General features: G+C 39.9%; 2 protein-coding genes across 2 annotated transcripts in view; one reads left to right on the top strand and one right to left on the bottom strand.

Moving 5' to 3' along the window:
• The first annotated feature begins 469 nt into the window (after positions 1 to 469).
• The window catches only part of LOC134802475 (cytoplasmic FMR1-interacting protein), a 99317-nt gene continuing 73323 nt past the window's right edge, over positions 470 to 26463 (top strand). The window contains exons 1-6 of the mRNA XM_063775153.1: positions 470 to 756; positions 2746 to 2882; positions 3705 to 3884; positions 4396 to 4577; positions 6584 to 6711; positions 9364 to 9461. Of these exons, the coding sequence (XP_063631223.1) occupies positions 681 to 756; positions 2746 to 2882; positions 3705 to 3884; positions 4396 to 4577; positions 6584 to 6711; positions 9364 to 9461 (801 nt within the window). The 5' untranslated portion in view covers positions 470 to 680. The remainder of the gene's footprint in view (positions 757 to 2745; positions 2883 to 3704; positions 3885 to 4395; positions 4578 to 6583; positions 6712 to 9363; positions 9462 to 26463) is intronic.
• Positions 8805 to 25853, bottom strand: LOC134802344 (uncharacterized). Its single transcript, XM_063774958.1, has 8 exons — positions 25752 to 25853; positions 21192 to 21322; positions 19739 to 20652; positions 17154 to 17570; positions 14440 to 14598; positions 13967 to 14116; positions 9772 to 9918; positions 8805 to 8963 (listed from the first exon to the last, which is right to left on the bottom strand). The coding sequence occupies exons 1-8, from the start codon at positions 25808 to 25810 to the stop codon at positions 8820 to 8822; spliced, it is 2121 nt and encodes a 706-aa protein (XP_063631028.1). The 5' UTR covers positions 25811 to 25853; the 3' UTR covers positions 8805 to 8819.

Here is a 26463-nt window from a genome sequence, read left to right as displayed (position 1 = left end):
TTAAGCAAATCTTGTCAGTAGAAAAAGGCGCGAAATTCAAATTTTCTATGAGACGATATCCCTTTACGCCTACATTTTTCAAATTTGCCGCCTTTTTCTACTGACATGATCTGCTTGACCAAGTATATTAGTTAAGTTATCATGTCCGAAAACCAATTGATTTTTTGTATCAAATACTCCTAAAGTTATACATATTTCTGAACGAAAATGTCCTGGGCGTCGGCAGTAGTGATGTACATATCGATAATCATACAAACGGCAATAAAAACTTAAACTTTACTGATGAGATGACTTCCACGTACAATTAACCATTATTAGAGAACAATATAAATAAGATGTAAAAATCAATTAATTTTTTTGGGTCATTCATTTATTTATCAATCCATATAGCGGTTACGTTTTCCAAACAATATCGATAGTATCGATACAAGCTAAAATAATGTGTGGGTGCGTCACTGGCGTCAGTGTGTTTTGCTGTCAAATGCATTACCGTATTTAATATCCAGAAAGTCAATAATATTATCAAAATTACAGCTTAACAGCTTTAATAAACCTAATTACACAACATTAAGTAGTAATCAATAGTTAAACAGTGCATACACGCGTTCAAAGTGGTTAATTTGCTATTTCCTGGGTGCGGCGTTTGCGTGTGATATTTCCCAGATTTATTAACTTTAATCATGTCTGTGAGTGAAAAAGTGTCTTTATCGGACGCTTTAAGCAATGTGGATGTACTGGATGAGCTCACACTTCCAGGTAATTATTGTTTTTAGTTCCTATCAAAGTTGAAAGTATGATTCATACATGTATTTATTTATCTTATGTACCATGGTTTATGATGGATTTATGTTCATTAATCAAGGAAATATGGAACTCTTTTGTTTTTATCCGACGAAAATGACGCCGGTGGATCTTCTAAATGAGGATTTTTGCGTGTTGGAAATGTTTTTACAATAGTATCATTCAGTATTATAATTTATAATAATCATGCTATCCTGTACTTACACAATTCAGCATCACCATAGAGCTTACTACTTATTTTTAATTTATAGTTTGGTAATTATACAATAAACATATTTATAAATACACAAAATCATTCCCACACCCAAAACCCCGATTTATGGTCATCTTCCCAATTGTACTTAGTGTAAGTAAATAATAAGAAAAAACCGGCCAAGTGCAAGTCGGACTCGTGTTTCAAGGGTTCCGTACATTAAGTCCGACTCACGCTTGACTGCACATTTCACTGCATTTATTTAAAGAACATGCCAATAGCCATTAAAACTAAAGTCCTAAATTCAACTGTCTTGCCATGTATGACATACGGAAGCCAAACTTGGAAATTCACGGCAAAAGCTCAAAGAAAAATCATTACATGTCAACGGGCGCTAGAAAGAAGCATGCTCAATATAAGAAAATAGAAAAAATAAGACACTCAAAAATAAGAGAAAAAACAGGAGCAACAGATGCCTTGAGCTATGCAAAAAGACTAAAATGGAAGTGGGCAGGCCATACAGCAAGGCTTACAGATAAGAGATGGACATTAATAGTCACCAAATGGAGAGGTCCACTTGGCAAAAGAGGCCGGGCAGACCACAAATGCGTTGGGAGGAAGACTTAAAAAGAACAGCTGGCACAGACTGGATGGCAACAGCACAAGACAGGGACAAATGGGCAGCAATGGAGGAGGCCTTTACCCACTAGGGATTCATTAGTAAAACACATATTATAAGTCATAGTTTTATTTTCAATTTTTTATGTAAACACTTTATGATGAAAAAAGGGCTTTTTTTTTTTTATTTAAAGAACTATTTTGTGTATTTTTTCAAAATTTTAGACCCAGTAGTTTTGGAGATAAAGGGGAGAATGGTCATTTTTAGCTATTTTCTTAAATAACTTTGATATAGTTTGAAAAACTATATATTTTAACTTTTTCATTTACCCCCCAAAACTGGCCCCCCTGTTTAAAATTCATTTGTTTACGTTACATGTCCATCTTTGGGTCATTAATTTACATTGACATTGTGTTTGACATTGTTTTAATTACTAATAAACTTTATTGTACATAAGAAAGATTATAAACACAATTAATAAAATAATTCCAATATACATACAATTTCATCCAATATTATAAAATTAAATCTAAAATAACCCGTCCTGGATCGTACCTGGCTCAAATGTCCCCATTATTCCCGCTGTGTTTCCCCGCTGCACTGCAATGGACACATGCTGAACCAGATACGACCCAGAGCGAGGATCGCAGCCCCTCTCACGCAAACGACGCCCTAATTCCCTGAAAAAGGAGTGAGCCTCTGAACCCCAAGGCCCCGCTGTCTCAATAGCCACCAGCACAAAGTCATAAGCGGATTCCAACGCGGAGTACTTTGCGTGCTTGTAGCTTTGTGCTTTGTGTAGCTTTGTTTTAATTAAGATGATGTTTGTACATATGTTGAAACTGATGCTTTGGAAATTGGAAGTGCTTGTTGCTAAGTCTAAATTGAATAAAGAATATTTACATGTGTACCAAATTTCAACTTAATTGGTCCAGTAGTGTCCGAGAAAATAGGCTGTGGCAGATATATATACAGACAGACAGACAGACGCACGAGTGATCCCATAAGGGTTTCGTTTTTTCCTTTTGAGGTATGGAACCCTAAAAAAGAAAGAGAATACTATTAAGAAGTATTTCTAATAATATTAATATACTATTAAGAAGTATTTCTAATAATATTAATCCTGTTTCAGATGAGCAGCCCTGTATAGAAGCAGCGCCATGCTCAATCCTGTACCAGGCTAACTTTGACACTAACTTTGAGGACCGCAATGGCTTCGTCACTGGTATTGCCAAGTACATTGAAGAGGCTACCGTTCATGCCAACTTGGTAAGAAATTGATGTCCTATATAAAATTTATGATGTACAGTCTGCAAAACTATTAGTTTAGCACTCCTGCATATAAGAATGTATGCAGGGGTGCAAAGCTTTGCAGCCAGCAATAGTTTGGCTGGCTCGTCCTATTAGTGCGAGCGAGATGTATAGAAAGTAAGTTAAGTTACAAAAAAAGAATTGCTCAAATCGGACCACGGGTCTCGGAATAATCGCTGAACGTCGTACATTTTAAGAAATCGTCATGATTATCATCAAAACAATCATCATCATCAGGTCCACTTCATCAAATTGGTGGTTTTCGAGAGAAAATGCTTGAGTTTCTTAAGAAAACATCCAAATCACCCTACATGTGCATTTAAAAATTGAGGAGTTCCCTCAATTCCTCATGGATCCCATCATCAGAACAGCACCAGATTAATGTGGGACCACCTTGGAAGTACCTCCTTTCGAACAAAAAAAGAATTACTTAAATCCGCCCACGGGTCTCGGAGTAATCAATGAACATACATAAAAAAACATAGCCACAACCGAATACAGAACCTCCTCCTTCTATGAAATGGAAGTCGGTTAAAAATATATGCCACCGTACAGAGCCATCTACTTCAGGTTTCAAACTTTTTTCCTTTTTTTTCGACACGATTTTTTCCTTAGGGTGGTATTCCACCTGTCCTATTTCTTTGTCCAATGTGAGTGCATCCCACTCTCATTAAAGCAAAATGTGAGACGCAATACACATTGGACAAAGAAATTGGATAGGAATATCACCCTTAGACATTACTAAACTTTGATACTAATTCCCTAATTCTGTGTCGACAGAACGAGCTGCTGGAAGAGGGCAACGCCCACGCCGTGATGCTGTACACGTGGCGGTGCTGCTCGCGCGCCATCCCGCAGCCGAGGTCCAATGAGCAGCCCGACCGTGTGCATATTTATGAGCGCACTGTCCAGGTGCTGGCGCCGGAGGTCGATAAGCTGCTGCAGTTCATGTACTTTCAGGTAATTTGGTGCCGTGACCAGGATATTACAAAGATGACAGGGTATATGAAGAAATTGAATACGTACCCATTTCCCTTGCGGTGCGCAAAAAGTCGCAACCACAGGTTACCACAGTGTTATATAATTATGTACTGTGAATCTTCAAATCTTTCACTTAGCGGACTTCCTACATTTTACAAGAAATATACATAGGTATAGGCAGGAATCATAATTGTTTTCCATCGTATTTTCTCGGAAACGTTCGTATTTGTCATGCTACTTCAGTCAACCTCAGTTTTGTACCGGGACTGACTGAAATAGCAAGACCAAGACCCGTTCGTACGTTTCCGTAAAATACGATGGAAAATAATTATGCACTACATCTGTACGCAAGTATGTAATGGTGTCGCGCGGTTAATGAGATATGTCTACATTTTTCGCCTTATTACAAAGGAGTGAGGTGCATAAGTGTAAACATATATTTGACGTCGGCACTATTAATCAATCATTTTAATCATTGTATTATTTTCAGCGTAAAGCCATCGAGCGCTTCTGCGGTGAAGTGCGCCGCCTCTGCCACGCCGAGAAACGGCGCGACTTCGTCTCCGAGGCGTACCTGCTCACGCTCGGCAAGTTCGTCAATATGTTCGCCGTACTCGACGAACTGAAGAACATGAAGAGCTCGGTGAAGAACGACTACTCTACCTACAGGAGGTAAGTCACTTCGAGGCGTACCTCACGGCTCTGACACGCCGAGAATCGGCGCGACTTCGTCTCCGAGGCGTACCTGCTTACGCTCGGCAAGTTCGTCAACATGTTCGCCGTGCTCGACGAACTGAAGAACATGAAGAGCTCGGTGAAGAACGACTACTCTACCTACAGGAGGTAAGTCACTTCGCGGCGTACCTCATGCCTCTGCCACGCCGCGAAACGGCGCGACTTCGTCTCCGAGGCGTACCTGCTCACGCTCGGCAAGTTCGTCAACATGTTCGCCGTGCTCGACGAACTGAAGAACGAAGAGCTCGGTGAAGAACGACTACTCTACCTACAGGAGGTAAGTCACTTCGAGGCGTACCTCACGGCTCTGCCACGCCGAGAAACGCCGCGACTTCGTCTCCGAGGCGTACCTGCTCACGCTCGGCAAGTTCGTCAACATGTTCGCCGTGCTCGACGAGCTGAAGAACATGAAGAGCTCTGTGAAGAACGACTACTCTACCTACAGGAGGTAAGTCACTTCGAGGCGTACCTCACGCCTCTGCCACGCCGAGAAACGCCGCGACTTCGTCTCCGAGGCGTACCTGCTCACGCTCGGCAAGTTCGTCAACATGTTCGCCGTGCTCGACGAACTGAAGAACATGAAGAGCTCTGTGAAGAACGACTACTCTACCTACAGGAGGTAAGTCACTTCGCGGCGTACCTCACGGCTCTGCCACGCCGAGTAACGGCGCGACTTCGTCTCCGAGGCGTACCTGCTCACGCTCGGCAAGTTCGTCAACATGTTCGCCGTGCTCGACGAACTGAAGAACATGAAGAGCTCGGTGAAGAACGACTACTCTACCTACAGGAGGTAAGTCACTTCGAGGCGTACCTCACGCCTCTGCCACGCCGAGAAACGCAGCGACTTCGTCTCCGAGGCGTACCTGCTCACGCTCGGCAAGTTCGTCAACATGTTCGCCGTGCTCGACGAACTGAAGAACATGAAGAGCTCGGTGAAGAACGACTACTCTACCTACAGGAGGTAAGTCACTTCGAGGCGTACCTCACGGCTCTGCCACGCCGAGAAGCGCCGCGACTTCGTCTCCGAGGCGTACCTGCTCACGCTCGGCAAGTTCGTCAACATGTTCGCCGTGCTCGACGAACTGAAGAACATGAAGAGCTCGGTGAAGAACGACTACTCTACCTACAGGAGGTAAGAGAGGCTTTTACTACAGAATAAATAAGCAAAGCTCGGTCTCCGAGATATTTACTATTATTGCTATTGACTTATGTCCTGACAAATATGACAGACTATGACATATGTCTCTTCAGCGGCTTGTATTTCTTCAAGGTAATGATGAATTGGCTCAAAGAATGAGCGATCAAAATTAAAGTTTCTTTATTTAATAAACTGTATAAAGATAGGGGCGGGCCGTGCGCGTTGTAGGGTCTGCCATCTTGTGACCAGAACCATATTGGAAACATAAACTGTACAATGACATATCGCTCCAAACCAAGTGCAGCCCTCTACAGTTCACGTACTTTTTAGGGTTCCGTACCCAAAGGGTAAAACGGGACCCTATTACTAAGACTCCGCTGTCCGTCCGTCCGTCCGTCCGTCTGTCACCAGGCTGTATCTCTTGAACCGTGAGATGATGTATTTCTGTTGCCGCTATAACAACAAATACTAAAAACAGAATAAAATAAAGATTTAAGTGGGGCTCCCATACAATAACAAACGTGATTTTTGACCGAAGTTAAGCAACGTCGGGCGGGGTCAGTACTTGGATGGGTGACCGTTTTTTTATTTTGGCGTTTTTTGCATTATGGTACGGAACCCTTCGTGCGCGAGTCCGACTCGCACTTGCCCGGTTTTTATTCTTGTGCATTGTAGGTTCTGCCAAGTTGTGGGCTACATTGTAAGCTTAAACTTGACATTTACGCTTCGCGCGGTGCTCCTGTGCTGCCCCCTATAGTTCATGCACATTCCCTATAGGAATTACAAATGGTTGAATTGTCCACAGAGCCGCCCAGTTCCTAAAGGTGATGTCAGACAGTCAGAGCCTGCAGGAGTCGCAGAACCTCTCCATGTTCCTGGCTACGCAGAACAAGATCAGAGACACTGTGAAGGATGCCCTTGAGAAGATTACTGGTGAGTTGAATAAGTTTTTGGGGAAAATTTCATTTCTGGTACAAGCTTTTGTCGCTGACTGTATTTTTCTTTCCACAGACAACTACATAATACTCATCGAGACAATTCTAAAAACCCCAAACACAATAGGTTAATTACTGCTATGTTCTGCCGCCAGAGTGCAGCACTAGCGCCTCTAGTAAACCATAGAGTAACTCATACATACTGTGCCTTGTTTTTTGACAAGTTTTCATAGATAATAAAATATGACATTGATGCATCAAGGCGGTTTGTTTACAAAGGACCGGGAAACGCGAAAATCGAAATTTAGTTATCTGCATCTTTATCACTCGGATATGCAAGAGTGATAGAGAGGTTAGATAACGAAATTTCGATTTTCTTGTTTCGCGGCAGACCCTCAGATTGTGATGGATTGTGGTAGTGGCGCCCCCTACGCTGAGTTTCGCCTAATATTCCCTATTAGGTTGTGTTGTTTAAACACAGAGTTCCTATGGTCACCTGCGGGCTCAGCACGGTTCCATTTTTATCGACTATCACTATGCGCGTCCCTTTCGCACTTACATACTTGTTAGAACGTGACAGGCATCCAGCATCCAGACAGCCAGCCGCCTGGTCACCTCCCGTCTCCGTCATCAAATCAGCTCGATGGTACCATAATATTGCATTGTCACCCGACTTCCAAACGTATGCAAATTTTCAGCTTCATCGGAAACCGGGAAGTGGGTCAAATTTAACTTGCAAGATTTAACCCGTACAAACATAGTTACATACAATGCAAGTAAAGTAAAAGCTTGTGAAAAGGAAAGGCTGTGACAGTAATATTACTGCAATGTTCTGCCGCCAGAAGCAGCACTAGCACATATCGTAAACAATAGACAAGTTTTCACAGCTTGACATTGATGAATCGAGGCAGTTCGTTTACAGTTCGTACTAGTGGCGCCCCCTACGCAGAGTTTTGCGTAATATTCCCTATTACTCTCCTAAGGCCCAAGGTCCCATCTATAGTACCTCTTCAATTTGATGAAATTTAAATCCTATTCAATTGGAACAGAGTCGCTTTTGCTTTGTCTCATTCAATTTTCCAACAACGCAAAATCAATTCTATTTCCTACATTATAGGTTCAAATTTAAATGGCATTTTATCGATTTGTCATTTGTATGGCTGGGCCTTAGGAGGTTGCTCTGTGATTTTATTATCACTAAAACAGCGACTTTTCTCTTTCTTTTCTTTTTTCATTTACATTATAATATTATAGTGGCGTTGTACTAATAAAACAACTTTATTTTAATATGATTCTGCTTTATTTACTTGCTAATAATCATATACTTATTTATTGTCATTATTTAAGTTTATATAAGTAAAAAATGAAATGATCACACAATATTCAATAAAAAAGAAAACTTAATAGGCCATAAGGTAAACGTACTGGTGCTCGACGCGGTCCCAGTACATGTCATCTTGAAACTTAAGTCATTGTCAATAGAGGTGACAGCAAGGTGTCATCTAATGGGCATTAGCATGTCGAGCACTAGTACGTTTACCTTATATGTACTTAAATTGTCATAATCATAACATAAGTCAAATTAAAACATTATTTACATCCCATCTGTATTATAAATTATTTGATTCAATGTTTTCATATTCACAGCCATAAGCTGCGTCAATTTTACGAGTGTTAACACATTCAGGGCCAAGAACCCGACTGTCGGGTACACTGTTCGTAGCGACTACGCGCTCCATACGGCGAAACCGTGGCTACGCGCTACGAGCGTAACCCGTAGCACATAGTGGCAATGAATGTGTTAAAAAAAAACTATGTAATCATGACAAGGCACACATTATGTCTTAATTTTTATTCAGTGGCGTAGCGTGAACCAATCTAGCCGTGGGCGAAGTCGCATCTGCGAGGCCCTTTTATTTCACTGTGCCCGAAGGGGCCTCGCGCGAGTACCCCCTTGGGGCGCGAGGCCATTTCGCCCACGTTTAGCTACGCCACTGTTTATATCCAAGTAGGGTTTACAATCCGGATCCGAAATGTATGAAATTATCCGGATCTGGATCCGGATCCGCGGATATTCCCATACATTTCACATCCGTCGTTCAAACCCTATATCCAAGAAAAGTACAAGTTCTGCGGCCTAACTCCAATAGTGTCGGAAGTTGATTCGAACGTTTTGCCTCCCGATGTTGACGGCTGGGCCACTTTTGCAGGCTGGGGTGCCGCTTGAGACGCCGCTTTTTGCTGGCTTTCCTAAAATATTTAGAATAGGGTATTTGATTGTATTTAAAATAAATTTTACACCATGCATGAAATAAAGCATTAGAAGATCAATAGAGAAACGTATAGACAGCGGTTATTTTTGGACACAATTTCTATTTTAAAACCCGTATAAAACTATAAAGAGTAGGTAATTTGATTGTGACGTCACATGCTAGTATTTCATATAAATTCCATAGTAGCATAATCGTTTTGAGTTTTGAGTAGTGCCGCCAACCCACCACGCAAAATAGGCGCAATAATATGACGTCGAGTTCCGGAAACCAAGCCCGCGAGAACCTATATAACCAATCATATATAATGTATCTTCTGTCGCAAGTTCCTCTCGTCGCGCCATATGGGTTAAGTATTTATCATTATTTTCTTCCCACAGGGTACGAGGATCTGTTGGCGGACGTAGTCAACATCTGCGTCCACATGTTCGAGACCAAAATGTACCTGACGCCCTCCGAGAAACACATGCTGGTCAAGGTTAGTCATTTAGGTTTAATTCCTTAACCCTTTGACCGCTTAAGGGCCACTTGCACTTGCACCATTCACTAACCTGGGGTTAACCGGTTGAACCTGGATTTATCATGGTTACCAGTACAATTTGACAAGGTTAATGGTTTAACCGGTTAACCTCGGGTTAGTGGGATGGTGCAAGTGGGGCTAAGACGTCAACATACGCCCGCGGCTACAGCCCAATATCAACCTTCGTACACACCTACGTTCACAATGACGGCGCACGATACGCGTGGCGTTCAAAGGGTTGAAAAGGTTTATGAATAATAATACTTACGCGTTCACTTTGCTCCTTTTTAACATGGTTAGATCCAAAGAGGTGGTCCAGGAGGTTCCTCAAAGTGTTTGGCACGTTGATGTCACAAACGACGCAGCGGGCGACACTCGCTTTTTTCGTGGCTCTAAACGCGTCCGCGGCCAGCTTCTTTCATGTGAAATAATACAAAATCGGTCAGTTTCAACTTTTTAAGAAGTAAAGGGGACAGATTACTAGTTCGCCGGACGATATCAGCCTGTCAGTTGTTCAGAGCATATTTTGCGTTTAACACTTTCGCAACCAGGCAAAATTTCAAACAATACCCCAGAAACCGACAGTACTCGCTAGTCGGGCAACGACGTGCAACTCAATGCCGCACGCCGCGAACCCGCTAGTCGGGCAAGTGGCGGACGCTCAGGGCTGTGCCAAGTAACTTTCGTATAAGTACGTGGATAAAATTAAATCTGCTGTCTCATCTGTTTAGGCTCCCCGTTTTGTTCTTCTCCTAATTCTAACTCCTATTGATACATACCCGTGTATGCAATTTCACGTAACCAACTAATAAGAATTTTTATTTTGTAATCGCATTAGGTAAAGTAAATACAAAGTGAAGTAATAAAATATAATAATCAACTGTACCAACTTTTCGACCACATAATAATCAGAAGACTTACAATTTTTTCTGTTAGTGGCAGTGGCAGCCCTGAGGTAGTGAAGATGCAATGCTTGCCCGCCTGTCGGGCACTTCGGTGTCGCGTGTAGGCTTATAGCTCTTGCCCGACTAGCGGGTATGCCGGCATCTGAGTAAAGTTTACGAGTGCCCGAGAGTCGGGTACGCGGTGTCGAATGTGTTAACTGACAGGCTGGTATCGTCCGGCGAACTGGTAATCCGTGGGCCCCTTTACAGACTCTCTAAGCAAAGGAGTTATTTAAACTGATTGTTATGTCGTTGACCCCTGCGATACAGGTTCACTGCAATATACTTTTGCTAAATTGCCTTCTATGATAAATAAAGATATTTTGATGTTTTTTCTTTCTTTTTTTGTTGATGAGTAAGTACGAGTAATAAAGATTTTCGTGATATAAACTATCCTATGTCACTCCCCGTTACGCTAAATACTTTTATAACAAATTTCATCTAAATCGGTTCAGTCAGTTATGCGTGGAGACTGAAAAGGTAACGGACAAAGAGTTACTTTTCCATTTATAATACTGGTTCTGTGAGCTGTAAACTTCGCAAATACTATCGCAAATAATAATCGCAAGTTGGCGGCCTATATAGCCCAGGTGACAATCGCTTGCATTTCGCCATCGAATCGCTTTGTGTCTCTCTATCACTCTTTCATATTAGTGTGACAGTGACACTTGCGTTTCGTTCGCTACGTAGCGTTAGCGAGTGGCATGTTATCTACGGGGCCTGAATCGACAAAAACTTCTATATAAGTATTCAACCTTTTCACCAAACACGAGAATCGGTTGAAACGGAGTATGCTTTTGGACGCTAATGATCGATATATCCGCACCGCAGGTTTAACGCCAAAGACCGATTAATCGGTCAAGACCACAGAGCAACATAGACCTACGTGCATATAGTGTAGTAAATAAAGGTAGTGGACCCCGCAGTAATTCCTCAGCCAGAAAAAACTTTACAGTATGATAAAGTATCAATAAATAAAAAGTATTAAATTAATTAAAGTAAATACCTAAAGTCTTAAATCGTTAATATTTTTTTACGGAAAAATGCTCCGTTCAAACTTTCTTCACCAGACATATTCATGTAACGTATTGCAACAATATATGAAATATCAAAAAAATATCCCAGCAGAAATACCAGTATTAATAAAATAAAATTTTTTGGCGTGTCTTGGACCGGAAAATTGCTCAGTCTAATTTTTTCACTGGAATGCCATTTTATTGCCGTTTTATACCTACAAAATAAAAATCGAAAAATTTTCCACTCTCAGTTTTTAATAGTTCTATAATACATACATTGCGATACGCATTTTTTTTGGAGTTTTTTACCCACTGCGCCAAATTATATTCTAAGATCATATAAGAAGAAAAAAATTACAGAGCAATTTTCCGATGAAAATGAGCGTCAAAAAAAGGAAGTACCATAAAGAAATATTCATATGTTTGACAAAACTTTTAGATTTTTTTCTAGTATCACATACTGATACAAATAACTTATTTTGTAAAAGTTATTTTATTTGGTAAAAACAAAGAAAGAAATAAACAAACATAATAAAACTTAAAAATCTAAAGATAAAAAATTTGGCCCAGATCGCCGTCAACGGGCAAGGTGCCCAGAAGGCTGGCTGTATTTCCCCGCTGTATGGCGATACTAATACGCTGGGCGAAATAGTGGCCAGCTCTCTGGTCACCAGAAGCCTCTATTAGGCGCGCCGACAAGTCTTTGTACAGTCGACGCGCACTTGGCCCCCACGGCCCCAATGTTTCGACACCAAACGCCGCAAATATGTAGCTGCTTCCCAGAGCGGCATATTTGCGGTGCTTGAGGCTCTCGGCTGAGGAAGCCGCAGCGCCAGCAGAATCTTTGGTGCTTGGAACATGGGACGGTGCCAGGGTATCAGCGCAAGTAGCGTCCCAAACTAGCGGCCGACCCATGCTCCAAGGCACCAGTGTCAATCCGTCGGGCCTCTTGCCATCATCCCTGGCCAGACCGCTGGGCTCGAGGACTGCAGGTACTTTGGCACTAACAAGAGCCCGACGGATGACATCATTTATACAGGCATGGCGGGGGATCCTGCCAGCGCTTCGAACACATGAGAGGCCATGGTGGCCAAGAATGTCCACCGTGGTGCCACATTGACAGCGATGAGGCTGATTGGTAGATGCCCCTACACGTAAGCTAGCTGCTAGGCGGAAGGTAGTGTTGTCTAGAAAAGTCCCAATGTTTGGAGAGGGTAGCGCCTGCAGCCACAGCCCTGACTCCCACTCTGCAGTCGCAAGGAGACGAGCTCGGTCTGTCGAACTAGGTGACGTATCTAAAAGGTTTTTCCGTACTAGTTGACAGATCGGCTCGTCCCACTGCCTCTGCGAGCAGGGATTTTCAGGCAGGTCTGTGTTGGGACAGGTTATAGACCAGACGTTCTTGGCCTCGGAGCAGTGTGCGGCCTCCATAGATCCAATAGAAGGATCTAGTATTTTCCCTATAAGGCTTTGAGCACCATGCACCGAGGACAAGAACGCAGGTAAATATACACAAGAAATTTTGCGGATGCCCAGGCAAACCTAATGGGCAGGCTAGCCTGGGTCCAAGACCTTTCGTCAAAAGAGATGTTAAAGATGGATGTGAGTGTTTCAACTACTAATGTGTCTAATTTTGAGACCAAATTGGGGTGTTTCCAAAGATGGGTTCCGCGAAGAATATACGTGAATTTTGGAACGAAAAGACAATGCTTAACGATCGAATAGGCTGAATGTAGATTAATTTTGGCCAGGCGGTGTGATGTCGCTGTAAAATTTTGAATTTTTGAGTCAACGAAATTTTCAAAGGATTGGTCTAAGACGGGACAGCCAAGGAGGTGAAGCGATTCTTTGTTTATAATTTTGATACCAGGGGCGAGTTGTCTAAAAAGGTTGATTGTATTTTCCTTGTCCGGACAGGAATCTGTAATAAAAAGTTCGCACTTAGAAAAATTTAGCGAGAGGCCAATTTCTTTCAGGTCTATGTTGATTTTTTTTTAATCTTCGAGGACGGAAATCGCTTCGCCGCCGAGGGTCCCGTCATCTAAATACCATATGTTCAATTTTGAATTTAGTTTCTTAATAATGGGATGTATAGCGAGGCTAAAAATTGCCGGGCCGAGCGGGTCGCCTTGTTGACAGCCTACAGAAGATGCTAGAACGTTAGTTTTATATAATAATTTTGTAAAATAAACTTGGACTGAGGAATTACTTGGTTCAATATATATTCAGATTTGTGTTTTTACCTAACTTAGGAGTGTTTTTTTTTTGGATATTTATATGTTAGTCTCGGCTCATACTATACAATAACCAAGCTAAATTTCATCGACTGAGAAATTAATGCATGGGTCTCCATACAACAACTTGCTTCATTTACTACACTAATATGCATAAAGTTCAGTTTCAGTTTTGACACTTCGGTGACGTGGCGTCCGAGTGACAGCTTTTGTGTTTGACATGGCGTCGAAAAGGTTAAGAATATTGTTGGTCATTATAATAAACTCACTTTTTTATTCTTTTCATTCGTCACATGATTCTGCCCCTCTCGATGCTCTTTGAGAGTAGCTTGTGAGATTGTTAACTTGACGTCACAGATAGCACAACGGGCGAAGTTCGGATCATTAGTAGCTTCATATGGAAATTCCAGCTTAATAACCTGTAAAGAATGCAGGTTTGTAATCGGCAACGCGCTTGTGACAATGTCAAATAGGACTAAGGCCTGATTTAGACGATGCGCGAACTCGCATGCGATTTTAGTTACATTGCAGACTGTGGATTACGTCCTATTGAACCGACCGATCAAAACCCGCAATGGTATGAAACTCGCATGCGAGTTCTCGCATCGTCTACATTAGCCCTAACAGTGTCTATTTCGTGGTCAGATCATAGTTCCATGATGTCATCATAGAATTGATTACTTCATGATATGGTTAGGTTTGGTTAGTTTATGACGTGGCTAACCAATCATATAACACTCACTTTAGTTAATTTCTTATTAATTTTATTCGTGGCATGAATCATTCCATCTAGATGCTCTTTCAGATTGCCTTCTGAAATTGTGACTTTGATGTCACAGATAGCACAACGGGCGATGTTGGCATCCTTAGTAGCTTCGAATGGATATTCCAGCTTAAATACCTGTGAAGGATACAGGATTTTAGATCGGCAACGCGCATGTGACATGTCTACAGGCTACGGTAACCGCTTACTAACGAAGTCAAAAATACCTATGAAATACAACGGTTAGATGATTTGAAACTAAAACAACAATAATGGCTCAAAGATCTTTATTAAAACTAAAATAAACGGTATTTTATGTACAAATACCTGAAACTACTTTAAATTTGTTTTATGGCACTTGTTGGATAACAGTTTAACAGACTTTTTTGGAATGTTATTTATCTTACATCACCTGGTTTCAAAAACAACGTGTATAGGCGGGTCCACACACGAGCCGCCTCGCGAGGAAATTGCCGCGCGTAGCAAGTCGGTCTGTGTAGACGCACTCGCGGCCTCCATGCCTCGGGTGAGGCACGTCTCCACCGGCCGAGCGGCTTCGCGAGGCGGCTTGTTCTGTGTGGACCCGCTTATTGAATAGACTGTATACTTGTATAGTGCTAGAACCCGTCTAATAAAGCTAAGTATGCACCGACGTCACAGCGATACAGTGTGACAAGGCCATATAAACGTCATATTATAGGTAAATGAGTCAACTTGGCCCTGCCACACTCTGTCGCTTGTGAAGTAGGTCCAGAGTTAGCTACACGGATACTACACGCAATTGACATTTAGGAACTTATTATTTTGTAAATACTTCTAAAAATTACTAAACTCACACTTTGACTTATTTCATTGTTAGCATGCTTTTTTCATTAAAATGCTGTTTTAGAGAATTTCGAAAATTGTCACTGTACCATCACACGTGGCATAACAGGTAACAGTTGCTTCTGTGTCCATGTCTACATAGCTTATGAAAACAAGTAAAAAAAAAATACCAAAAAAGAAGAAATGACGTTTTTTTTTTTCAAAAAGTTTGCACATATGTACATAATAAGGTGAATTTCTAAAGAATGGAATCTTAGAATTTATATAATAGACTTTCCAAGATCTAATTTATTAGGATAATACTAAGTAAAACATTATTGAATGCCAAAAAAACTATTTTAGTAATTCCCTGACATTATTTAATAACTGAAACACGCGTAATAAAAAATAAAAGTGAACAAAAGAAGAATTTCCTCCATTTTGGAGTATAAAAAAAGCAAATTCCTAAGAATTATTTTATAACTAAAACATTTAAATAGTAATGCCCTGACGGGAAAGTAGAACTTAAATTTCTATACCTAATTTGTACTTATTAAAAAAATGAAATCAATGTCGATGAGTAATGTGTGCCATGGGGTGTGTAATGATCCGTATAACAATTTTTGATATATTTTCAAAAGATATAACAACCTTTGATATAATTTCATGGTGTATAATCACTTAAGCGGTATAATGAACTTTTGATATAACAACAAAATAACTATTTTCATGGGGTATAATGTTTAATCGATATAAAAGCTATTCGATATAACGTTTACTGGATATAATGCATATTTGTTATAAGTATTTATGGTATAATGTATTCAAATGTATAAAAATAAGTTGAGGTTATAATAAAAAAAGTCGGTTCTGGCGCTTCGCCGGCCGCTACCGCGGCACGCTCGCTTCGCTCGCTCGGCTCGCGCGCTGTAGGGTCGCAGTTCTACCTAACACTCCTCCTCGCTTCGCTCGTCGTCGTACCAAACTGAGACCTGCCTTAAGTTCGAATAATATAACGAGCGTTATATCGAACATAATTATATCACATATACGTTATACGCTGTTAACACATTCAATACCACTAAGTGCTACGGGTTACGCTCGTAGCGCGTAGCCACGGTTTCGTCGTATGTAGCGCGTAGTCGCTACGAACAGTGTACCCGACAGTCGGGTTCTTGGTGTTGAATGTGTTAATGTTAGATTAGAAGTTGTTATATTACAAGTTCATTATACTTGACGATAGTTAGACTCTCTAAGAATATACCATGTATTGTTATAGCAAAAGTGCATTATGTCCCTCAATCGTTATATCGATACATGAAACATGAAACAGGTTTTCATGGCACACGGGTGCGTAACTAAAAATATATCAAATTTGTTATATGGATATAACAAATTTGATATATTTTTAGTTACGCACCCGTGTGCCATGAAAACCTGTTTCATGTAACAGCCCCAAATAATATGTTTGGTATGTCTATCTATTGAAAATAACTTTGGTTTTGTTTTCACATCTATAGTTCGTTCAGTTTACACACTACAGTCTAGGGTTTACACAGAATGAGTTGCCTCGCGAGGAATTTGCCGCGCGTAGCAGCTGGTTCCGTGTAGACTTTGCTCAGGTAAGGCAGTTTACTGACCAAGATGCTTTGTGAGGCAATTTCGAGTCTGTGTGGACCTGCCGATTAAATGGCATGATTTAATCATCGACTTTATTTCTATAGTTTGTCCAACTGATCGTGTCATTGATGAATAAGTTTAGAGATTCATATAATCTTGTAAATTATTGAGTATTATGATCAAAATAATTGGATGTGTATATATTTAGCTGCACTGTAAGACACTGATGGTTGGCAAACTGCTTATAATAAAGACGTCAACAAACTTACTCTCTTATCCTTCACATTTTTAACATGGTTCAACCCAACGAGGTGTCCCTTCCTGTTCTCCGGATTGTTTGGCACTATGCAGTCGCAAATGACACAGCGGACGCCTTGCTTTGTCATCTCATATGGATATATTACCGGCCAATCTATTGACTTTCCTACTTCTTTTACTTCTGGACTTTTCGAAGCGGCCACTGTGTCTACAGTTTTAATTTTAACATCTAAATTAAGTTTGTGAGTTTTCGGAGTATATACTGTATTAACTTTATCGAAATTAGAACTTGTCGCTTGGAAGTTTGGGTTATCGGTGATAAGTTGTTTTTCTTTTTGGCTGTGGCCGAGTGTCAGATAATGCTTGGCTAAATTTGTATGTTTGATCATCGTGTTACATAGGATGCAATGGCTGAATACATCATCAATCTGAAAGAGAAAAAAATATCAAATATAAAAAGGCACGTATTTAACCGGTCAACTAATTAATCGAATTTTGGTAGTTTAAAATAATAGAAATGGGTACTAAAATTAATAGTTTGGCAACTAAAACGGAACCTTAAAATAATCAATATGAGTTGTATTGTAATGCCGTTACATCTTTTGTTTATTTTTAGGCAGTTACCAAATATTATTTGGCAACTGAATTATTATATGGGAGACTATTTATGAAGCACATTTTAAAATGAAAACGGCCATCTATTCATTTAAAAATGAAGTTCTTTAAAATATTTTGTTTTGTCATTACACGGTCAACCTAACACGCTCCTCCTCGCTTCGCTCGTCGTCGCACCTATCTTTTGACTCTGGCAGAACGTGGTAACTATTGAAATTAGTAATTAAAAATTTAAAGACCTAATGGTATAATGGTCATTAGGTGTTTCATGATTAGGAATTTCAACTATAAGTATAGTAGGGTCATACGTAAATAAATTTGTGTTGTTTTGTGGATTAGGAAATTTGTCAATTTAAAGTACTAGGTATGCATATGTTTATATTTAAATTATTTAAAAATGGAGTATTTAAAGCTTATGTTTATAGGTATCTTAGGTATTCTGTTTATGTACAAAATATATAAACAACCAAATTTTATGATCGCTTTACAATATTAGTTGCCAACTTATTATTTTAGACGCCAACCTATCAATTCAAGTTCCCTATAATTTTTTTGGGTGGCTTGATTTTGCTGCCAGTTTTTTAATAATATGATGCTTAAATTTGAGGCTAATATAAATTTATTGGTGCTAAAATATTAATGCACATCCAAATTATATTATTATATGCCCAGTGAAAGTTCCTGTTTAATATTTTTCTCAAAAATGGACGGCAAAGTCGACTTTGCCGTTTAAAAAATAGGTTGCGAAGCGCGTAGTTTATGGTCAGTCAAAAATTAAAAAGTTAAAAACATTGCAGTCTCGATTTTGGGACTGCAATGTTGCATACAAATTCCATTATTTGTCGAGTTCCAAACTTTTTAAAAGTTGAAATGGCCATATCAAATGAAGGCACAGGCCCATTAAACAGCCAAACAGATGATTAGTACCGCGACTATTTAGCTGTCTCAAATAGGTTGGCGTATTTTCGGCAGAAAAATACACTTCTATTTTTTTATTAAAAAAATAAAAAGGCGGCAAAGCTAATTTTTTCAATTGTTTCTACTTTTTTCTGTGAAAATATATACGTAAGAAAGTTGCTTTTGTAAAATATTTCTATGATATTTATATTTCTTGCACCATTTTTGAGAAAAGCACTATATATGACTCGGCTGGAAGGCTACTTGCTGGCTTCGGATTCAATTAAACGGACTCCCAAGGTCGTCCGTTTAAAACGAATCCTCAGCCTGCAAGTAGCTACTTCCGAGCCTCGACAATAATGTACTATTAGTTGCCCGGTTAATAATAAGCTATATAAAAATATGTATGATTATTTCGTTAGTAGAGGGTTTGATCAATTTTTACTTGTTGTTAATCTGTCCCACCAGGGACAATGGTAGTAGAGTTTGTAATAAAATCTGTTATACCATGTTCTAACATGCTTGGAAGGTGGGCCATTACTTACGGAAAGGGCTTATAAGTAGCTCTAAAATGAAACTGGTTAATTTTGAAAACAAGAATAGTTGAAAATAAATAATCGAGAAAAAGTTGGTTCACATAGGTAACTCGCTCTTTTGGAAGTTCATCTTCCTCGCGTTGTCCCGGCATTTTGCCACGGCTCATGGGAGCCTGGGGTCCGCTTGACAACTAATCCCCAGAATTGGCGTAGGCACTAGTTTTTACGAATGGCACGCGTCTGACCTTCCAACTCAGAGGGTAAACTAGGCCTTATTGGGATTAGTCCGGTTTCCTCACGATATTTTCCTTCACCGAAAAGCGACTGGTAAATATCGAATGATATTTCGTACCCAAGTAGGTACCCGAAAAACTTATTGGTACGAACCGGGGTTTGAATCCGCGATCTCCGGATTGAAAGTCGCACGCTCTTACCGCTAAGCCACCAGCGCTTATTGAAAAAAAAAGCTGGCCATATTTTCCAACAACCAAAGTTACTTTGTTAATAAATATTTCTGACTAAATAAATATTTTATGTAAAATACTGACCGTTCTCACGCAGTGCTCATTAATCAAAGTACTCGGCATTTTGTTCAAATGCTTCAACGAAAACATGTGCGAATCTACTTCTTCGCTACTGAATACAATACTGCATACTTTACAGCTTATCGTTTCCCCTTTTCTGGTGAAACTGTGGTAATGGTCACTGAATACCTTTACTATTTTATTGTTTTTGCTGACAAATTCAACATACTCTATTTTATCTTGAGGTTTAGGAGCAATTTCTTCATTTTTGGCAGAACTTTCGGTTGGTTCTTTATCTGTATCAATAGATTTATTAGCCTTAGTTTCAATAATTGTGATTTCACTGCTTTTGCTAGATTCAGGCTTTCTTGTATCAATATTTGTAACTTCTATAGTTTTCGTCTTATTATCTAAGGGTTTATTGTCGTTATTTTGCTTCTCCACTTCATTGTCTTCCATTTTATCTATTTCTTTTTTATCTGTCTCAATACTCAAACCTTCATATTTCTTTTGTTTCACTTCTTTATTATTATTGACTTCATTCCACGTTGCAATGCCATTATAATGTCTAGAACTTGCATTTTCTTCCACCGACTCATCAGTATCACTAAAGTCCGAATCTTCATCGTTACAATCATCACCGACATAGGCAGTCATCAATTCCCACAGCAACTTATCGTGCATGACAGCGACTCGATGTTCTTTGGTTTTTTCATGGTTTCTCTGGACTATGGTCGAGCAGTTCGCGCAGAATCGCGCCGTTTGGGGGGCATGGGGTGGGGGGAGCGCGGAGATGAGCTTGCGCGTGCGCTGGGTGGCCACGCGAGCGATGCGCGCGTTCGCGCGGTGCTTGAGGCTGGTGGTGTGCTCGTGCGCGAACGCTGCGGGCACGTCGAGGGCGCATATGTGGCATTTGTAGTAAATTGTGGGCTCTAATTCTGTGGAATAAAATATTTCCAATTAGATTCTTCTTGTAGAGGTATTAAGTAATTTGCAAATCTATTTTTTAGTGTCAATCTGCCTAAGCGCTGGTGGCCTAGCGGTAAGAGCGTGCGACTTTCAACCTGGAGGTTGCGGGTTCGAACCCCGGCTCGTACCAATGAGTTTTTCGGAACTTATGTACGAAATATCATGTGATATTTACTAGTCGCTTTTCGGTGAAGGAAAACATCGTGAGGAAACCGGACTAATCCCAATAAGGCCTAGTTTACCCTCTGGGTTGGAAGGTCAGATGGCAGTCGCTTTCGTAAAAACTAGTGCCTACGCCAATTCTCGGGATTAGTTGCCAAGCGGACCCCAGGCTCCCATGAGCCGTGGCAAAAATGCCGGGATAACGCGAGGAAGATGATGATGAGTGTCAATCTCTCACCTTGACTTAATGAACTCGCCTAGCTACGGTCTAATATAATATAAGCTACGATTATATTAAACGTGTATAACTATGCGAAAGAGAGAGAGAGAGAGAGACTGTACATACCTTCTACTTCCTCAGTCTTCATGACTTGGAACTGGAATTGTTCCTTCTTCAAGAAGTCATTGTATTTGTGGGAGCGTAGAGGCAGCAGCGCTACATCCACTTCATCTAGACTTATGGAATATGTTGTCATCCTGGAACACATTAATAGTAATTGTAACTAGCCTTTATTATTGAAGTTAGTTGTGCATAGTATATGTTAATTCGGTTTCATAACTTTAACTTCAACTCATCCTTTGACGTAGGCCTCCTCCACATTAATAGTACATTACGATACAAGTGCGTAAAGTAGGAAATTCGCAACGAGTGGTGATAAATTAAAACACGACCGAAGGTAGTGTTTTAAATCGACTCGAGCTGCGAATTACCTTTTCGCATGTGTATTGTACAACGTTTCACTATAATGTACATAGCCCTTTAAATTTTTGACATAGGCACGTATTGACTTTTTATTTTTGACAGAGCGGGAATGCGTTTATGCACGGTGTGTGGGACTCGCCGCTCCTTTCCCCTCTCCTGGTAAGAGAAGGGGAGAATTTGGCCCTACCCACTAAACCCACTCCGACGTTTCACCCTCTCTGCCGTTAGTGAGGGCGCACTGGGATCGACTGGGATGACATTCCACCACGGCGCCCTCCGGCAGCCCCGGATTATCGCCAGAGTTTATCGTATTGTAATCCCGCTCTAGGGCGGTAAAGTAACACCATATGTACTGTAAATTATGTTGTTAGTTGGGTCGGTGTATTCACATTTGTCCCTGCCAGATACAAAGGGGAAAGGTGCATTCATATGAATTCCATTTGTCCCCGCTTCTGTATCATGTATGTGTTTATCACATGATTAATGGGGTACAGTCAACTGTAAAATTATGGGTGCACAAATCATCTCAAAAATATGTCCCATAACTCTTATGTAAGTGAATTAAGAACTATGGGACATATTTTTGAGTAAGTTGTCTACACCCATATTTTTACAGTTTACTGTACCATTGGAAAAATTTGCCCCTGGCCTCATGTGGTTACATGACTGTTATAATAATACCCAAAACACCATTGAATGTAGATTTAATGCCTAGTTGCAAGAAAAGCATTTCATTGCGAAAATTTTGATCAGTTGCATCTGGCTAAAATATTACATACAAATTCACCCTTCTGTTCTTTAGATAAAATATATCCACTTCATTTTCCATTCAGATGCACTGAAAACTTATCTAAATTTCAACTTATCATATTTTTTATCTATATATCTATTTTTAAGGGAGGGGTTTTTTCAGAAAGACAGTGTCATAATGAGATCTAATAGTAATAATGTAGTAGTGTAGTATCACTTTTAAGTATAGATTACACATCATCCTGGCCTCGTCTGATAGTGGCGATGCCAGGACGATGTTGAAACTAACTATGTTGGTAGATTGGATAAATGTCATGTCACTCCTCAGCGCCTCGTTGCGGATACATTCCATCAACACATGATGAACATCTTCTATTTGCACTCTTGGCAATTTGGTGATGCAGCTAATTTCATAATTTGTTTGATGGAATGTGCCGGAACTAAGCCTGAGGAGTGATATTGGGAGAAACCATGGGATCTGAGGGGGCTGACATTGAACTGTTTGGTACCAAATCCTTTTCTAAGAGATTGCTCATCTAAATACTCCTTCCACACCTGCCTGCAACTAATCCTGGCTTTACCTAGGTAAAGTCCGGAGTCAGCAAAGTACTAGTACTTCTCTGTGTACTGGCACATAATAAATAATAGTACTAGGTACAGAAGACTCACTCTCTAACAAAACGCGTCTGTTACGATCAGCACAGATATGGCCGCTAGGTGGCGACAGCGCCACGCGCGGCTTATGGCTTTCCCCAAAATTGGGGTGGAACGGATGTACTTTTAGCTACCTGTAGCAAAGCGACGAAGTCGCGGAGTGATACATGCCTATACCATTCTTGAATCCATCAGCAAACTTTGCTGATGGATTCAAGGATGGTGTAGGCTTATTGGATGCCCTCGACTGCTCGAGCCATATGTGAAAGGGCACTTTCAACTTATCCTGTTAAAATACTTACTACAGTTGACTCTCGTTAATTCAAACCCGCGATAATTCGAACTTCCCTATAATTCGAAGATATCACGAGTTCCCTAGAAAATCTCTTTATATTTCGAAATAATTCAATACCTTTTTAAGCACTTGGTAATTCGAACGTCAAACACTCGACAATTCAAAGTTATCAGATTGCAGAGATACGTACCCCTACATTTTGAGACAAGTTCTAGTTCAATGACCATTTGTTATTGTAAAAGCATTCCAGGCACTAGGGGGCTATTCATAAATTACGTCATTTCAAATTAGGGGGGGGGGGTCTGGACATCGGATGACGGTAGCATGAAGTAGGAGGAAATGGGGTCATTTGAAGCATGATTTTTGGATGATTATAGGGGGGGGGGGGGGGGGGTCCAAAATCGTCAAAAATCGATGACGTAATTTATGGACAGCCCCTAGGTATTTCTGATAAAAAAAAGTTTTTGAAGCAAACTAATATTACAGACTTCTTCCGAAAGACTAATAATTAATTCAAATTATGCATGTGCATGTAAATATGTACCTCTAACCTTTTGATATTGTTTAAAAATTTGCAGTTAATAAGTCATAATTGATTATACTCAATAATTCGAACTTTCTTATTTTTTCTCTCAATAATTTCAAACCATTTCATATTTCAAACTCTCGATAATTCTTAATATTTTAAAAGTCCCTTGAGTTTCGAATTAACGAGAGTCGACTGTATGTGAATATAAATAAGTAAAAATAATAGTAAGTACTTATAACCGTGTATAGTAGTATACCCTATAATGGACGTGGAACCAGTAATGGGACAAAAAACCACAATTCCTCTAAAATAAGTACCTAAAAGTAGTTTATAAACACTGGATATATTTTTATCATAAATAGGAGTCCTAGAGCTATTTATGTTTGAATTTTTATTAAATTCGGTTATTTTTTAAGAACTGTGCGTCAACCCAAAAGTTGTCGTGCCACTGAAAAAAAATATCACGAAGAATTCTTAACAACTTCGCTAAGAGAGGTGAGATAATTTATTAAATTTTAATTAATTAATACTTGATGAAAACTAGAATGTGTTTTGTTAATTGCATTTACCATGAGATAAGGTATACAACACACTATATTGTGACTCCACAGATGTAAAAAAAAATAGTGGTATTTGGCCCAATCCAATGATATTTGGTATGATGGGACAGTTGACATAATGATGCTTGCCATGCCATAATTTCATGTTTAAACAATACAGAAGTAAAATGTAGTTACGAAATATGTCAACCAGGAGGTATTCTCGGACTTCGGATAATTTAATATCGTTTTTTCCAAACTTTTATTTAACTTGCCCTGTTAGTTGGTGTGGGTCAGATCTTGGTAGCTGAATTTGAGCCACTTTTTGATTTCCGATTCAGTTGAAATTTTGTGTAAGTACGTAATTAAGTTAACAAATCGGATGATAATGCAATATTATGATAACATGGACCTGATCTGATGATGGAGACAGGAGGTGGTCATGGGAACTTTATCGCAATAAACCCTAACTAATTGTGTTTGGGTATATTATAATTGTCTCGATGGATGTAATACAATAATAATTAGCTGTGGAAAGAAAAATACATTCAGCGATAAAAGTTTATACCAAAAATTGATTTATTTGCTATAACTTATTCCCCATTTCAATATTTTATACTTTTAGAGCAATGTCCATTATAGGGGGCCCATTACTGGATCCACGTCCATTACCGGGGGCCCATTACTGGAGCTTTGGTGTCCATAACTGGAGAAAAAAACCAAAGTTTTAATTTGTTAAGTATGTGGAAACTCATTGCAGTATCTTTGATACAACACGCCTAAAACATGAAAGACGGATACGACTTTCATCTTTTAACACGCTAAGCGGTAGACCATTTACATGTATAAGGGAAATATCATAAATACTCTAAATTTCCTCTTAAATGTCCCATCATCCCATGACTGGTGCTGTTACTATAGTCCCAAAAATATTCCAATACAAAAGTAGCCCATGAAACAGACCCCTGGTGTGACATTATAAGATTTTGTAAGCCAGTTCTGTGAAGGATCCATTCTACTCACGTATCACAGTTCTGGCTATAAATCTCCACTGGAATTGATCCAACATGGAGGCCCAGGTCGTAAAGTGGCTCATCCACTGGGCTTGTGTCTTCCTTAGCCCGGAAGTCCATAGTTACAGCTACATCGTCTTTCTTCTCGATGGGACGCTGTTGCTCTTGTTTTCTGATCTTCCAAGCGGTACTACGTTGTGTTGGTCCTCTTGGAAGTCTTGGTTTTGGCGATCTGTCCTCATATTCACGGGCGTCGGCCCGATTCTCTTCAGCTGCATTCCTTTGCTGGAATTCATATGCACGATTTCTGTTCCCTCTAACCGCCAATCCTGGTTGATCAATCGGATAATCCTGCGCTTGTTGGTTTCCTCCGAAATTTCGGGACATCTTCACGGAAATAAACCTTGTTATTACTATACTTACTCGAATACTCCGCCTCGTAAACGAATATGTAGAAAAACAGCGAATAAATTGAAAAACATGAAATATTTGCGGTGCGATCGGCAGAATAACAAAAAAATTGACAATGACAGGACAAGATGAAGTGACGTTTAGCAGTGTTACCATACTTCGGTTCAGAAATCTACCAAACGGTAAAATTTTCTACCAAGTGCATGCACTCTATAAAAAATTGCGGTTTCTGCATAAAAAGAATAAAATAGAAAATTATGGGCTTTATACGTAAGTAATTTTCTACCAGTGAAGCAGTGAGATAAAAGGAAACATATTTTTTGCAAAGAAATAAAAAATGCGATATCGAGTTTAAACTGCGAGGGTGTAGTTAACATTTAATCCAGAATAATGTAGATTAATTGTATATCCTCGATTCTATAATTGAATCACGAGCGTAGCAAGTGGTTTATAAATGACGAGAGACATTTCTTTTTTTCTAAAATTCTTTGAAGTTTTATCAGGCGTGGCTCACTCCGCGATTTCGTCGCGTCGCAACAAGTACATCCGTCCCACACCAATTTTGGTGGCTAGCCATAGGCCGCGCGTGGCGCTTGCGCCACCTAGCGGTCATATCTGTCCTAATCGTAACAAACGCGTTTTGTTAGAGAGTGAATCTTCTGTACCCATTACTGTTATTTATTCTGTGGTTTTATCTCCATATATTACATTCTGTTTACCTTTA

This window comes from Cydia splendana, chromosome 24 (assembly GCF_910591565.1).
Source record: "Cydia splendana chromosome 24, ilCydSple1.2, whole genome shotgun sequence".
Taxonomy (NCBI): Eukaryota; Metazoa; Arthropoda; class Insecta; order Lepidoptera; family Tortricidae; genus Cydia; species Cydia splendana.
The sequence above is the reverse complement of the archived record's forward strand: the minus strand, read 5'-3'. Positions and strand labels throughout refer to the sequence as shown.

Bases quoted from the DNA above. Each gene is read 5' to 3' on its own strand.
- LOC134802344 (XM_063774958.1), bottom strand. From the start codon at position 25,810: ATGTTTTTCAATTTATTCGCTGTTTTTCTACATATTCGTTTACGAGGC. The intron at 21,323-25,751 runs GTAAGTATAGTA...AATGTGTTCCAG, and splicing joins TTACGAGGCGGAGTATTCGA to GATGACAACATATTCCATAA. The intron at 14,599-17,153 runs GTAAGTTTGTTG...TATCCTTCACAG, and splicing joins AAAATGTGAAGGATAAGAGA to GTATTTAAGCTGGAATATCC.